This window comes from Vigna unguiculata, chromosome 6, assembly GCF_037176805.1.
Source record: "Vigna unguiculata cultivar grain cowpea cultivar isolate G323 ecotype 2 chromosome 6, ASM3717680v1, whole genome shotgun sequence".
In the NCBI taxonomy this organism is placed as follows: domain Eukaryota; kingdom Viridiplantae; phylum Streptophyta; class Magnoliopsida; order Fabales; family Fabaceae; genus Vigna; species Vigna unguiculata.
This window is the reverse complement of record NC_140797.1, coordinates 48,422,395-48,424,091: the sequence shown is the minus strand read 5'-3', so window position 1 is coordinate 48,424,091 and position 1,697 is coordinate 48,422,395. Positions and strand designations below refer to the sequence as shown.

At 29.6% G+C, this 1,697-nt stretch overlaps 1 protein-coding gene across 1 annotated transcript; it reads right to left on the bottom strand.

The window, feature by feature from the left end:
• Positions 1–477: 477 nt before the first annotated feature.
• LOC114188630 (uncharacterized) lies at positions 478–1,159 on the bottom strand. Its single transcript, XM_028077197.2, has one exon. It carries the CDS (start codon positions 1,058–1,060, stop codon positions 746–748), a length of 315 nt encoding a protein of 104 aa, XP_027932998.2. The 5' UTR covers positions 1,061–1,159; the 3' UTR covers positions 478–745.
• Between the last annotated feature and the right edge of the window lie 538 nt (positions 1,160–1,697).

Here is a 1,697-nt window from a genome sequence, read left to right as displayed (position 1 = left end):
TCCGACTTTAATTAACAAAATTAATTAACATATCATTTAATTTTACTGATCTTATTTTAAAATAATACTTCTCTTAAATTATACTTTATGATCGTGTAAGAGAGAGTAACGAGAAATACAATTGCAGTTAAATTAAGAATATTTACAAATATTTTAATAAATAAGATGAAATTAATTATTATTTGGATATATTTTGAGCCATTTTATTTTTTTTATTTATATTGAAGTCCTGATGAAATAACTATTTGTAACATTATTTTAAGGATAATGTTTTTCTGACCCATTTTGTTTTATTCATTTTTAACCTATCATCTAATCATTCTTCAATGATCTATTTTAAATTTTTTTAATAATATGATGTGATGATCTAAAAACATTAGAGTGAAAAATTAAAAATAAAATCAAAGTATCTTATTCTTATTCTAAATTACGTATTATGTCAGAGATATTTTTGAATAGAAAAAAGTGAAGAGGGAGTTGAGAAACCAACGAATTATTTATTATTATGTATCCTATAACGTATCGTATAACAACAACAGATGATATTGAAATACATGAAGAGAAGTAAAGAGAGGGAAGACATGCATGGAATAAGATGAAAGAAGAAAGGAAAATGCAAAGTCCGGAACAACATAAGAGAACAACGTATAACGTAAGCATCAGATATGTGTAACATGTCTGGATGAAAGATAAACGCAGGCCACGATGAGAAGCAAACTCTGGAACAGTGGAAAAGTAGGTTGATTCAAGGAGTGGAAGGTGAAGGTGGTGGAGAGAGAAAAGGGAATGAGAAGGGAAGGTTCGGAAGTGGTGGAAGAGTGACCTGTGGGATGTTTGGAATGGTCGGAATAATAGGCTGTGTTGGAATTGTAGGCAGAGGTGGCAATGTTGGGACATTTGGTGTTGTTTGCATCAGATGACGACCTGCGAGCCCAATATCGATGTTTGAGAAGGAAATAGCAACGAGAAAAGCAAAGATGAAGAAACTGTGGGAGGCCATGGCTAAACACTTAATTAACTTCAGGGAACTTTTGCTTTCAGCTTGGTGAGTTGTGTTCATTTTCAGGTTCGCCTTTTATACAAATTTCATGACTCTGTTGTTGGACTACCTTCTAGTGGTTGGTTTGTAAAGCATTTCAAATTCAAAAGTAGGACATCCAACTTTTTTTTTTTTTTTTTTCTGAGGGTTGGTTTTAAAATGTGGTAGGTACTCCAACATTGAAATTGTCTCTTATATTTCACAACTTATTTTGAAAAGCCAGACCTTCGTTTTGTTCTTTCTCGATTGAAAATCGTTGTACAGTGATATCTATATATACATATAAAATTTCTCTAATTCAATTTGTGATAACCTACATTTCCTAACTACAGCTACTAACATATTTAATTACTGTAGTTTCTTAATTATTAAAATTAAGTCTTGATTATAGGACGGTATGATGCAAAGAGAAAAGATGGAAAGAAAAAAAAAAGGTAAAGAAAGAAAAAATATATAAATAAAGTGTGAAATTGTTTACATGATGGTTGATTGGCCCGCCCTCAATTTTTTTACTCCTACTCTCACAACACAACTAGTTTTATTATTTTTTTATTGAATAATATAATTTATATTGTAATTAAATATCTTATTTTAATATTTTACTATTAATTTTTTTTTTTGTAATAATGTGAATGTTTTTAAATGAGGGTGTCAAATT

Excerpts from the sequence above, each read along its gene's own strand:
- LOC114188630 (XM_028077197.2), bottom strand. The coding sequence starts at position 1,060 with ATGAACACAACTCACCAAGCTGAAAGCAAAAGTTCCCTGAAGTTAATT.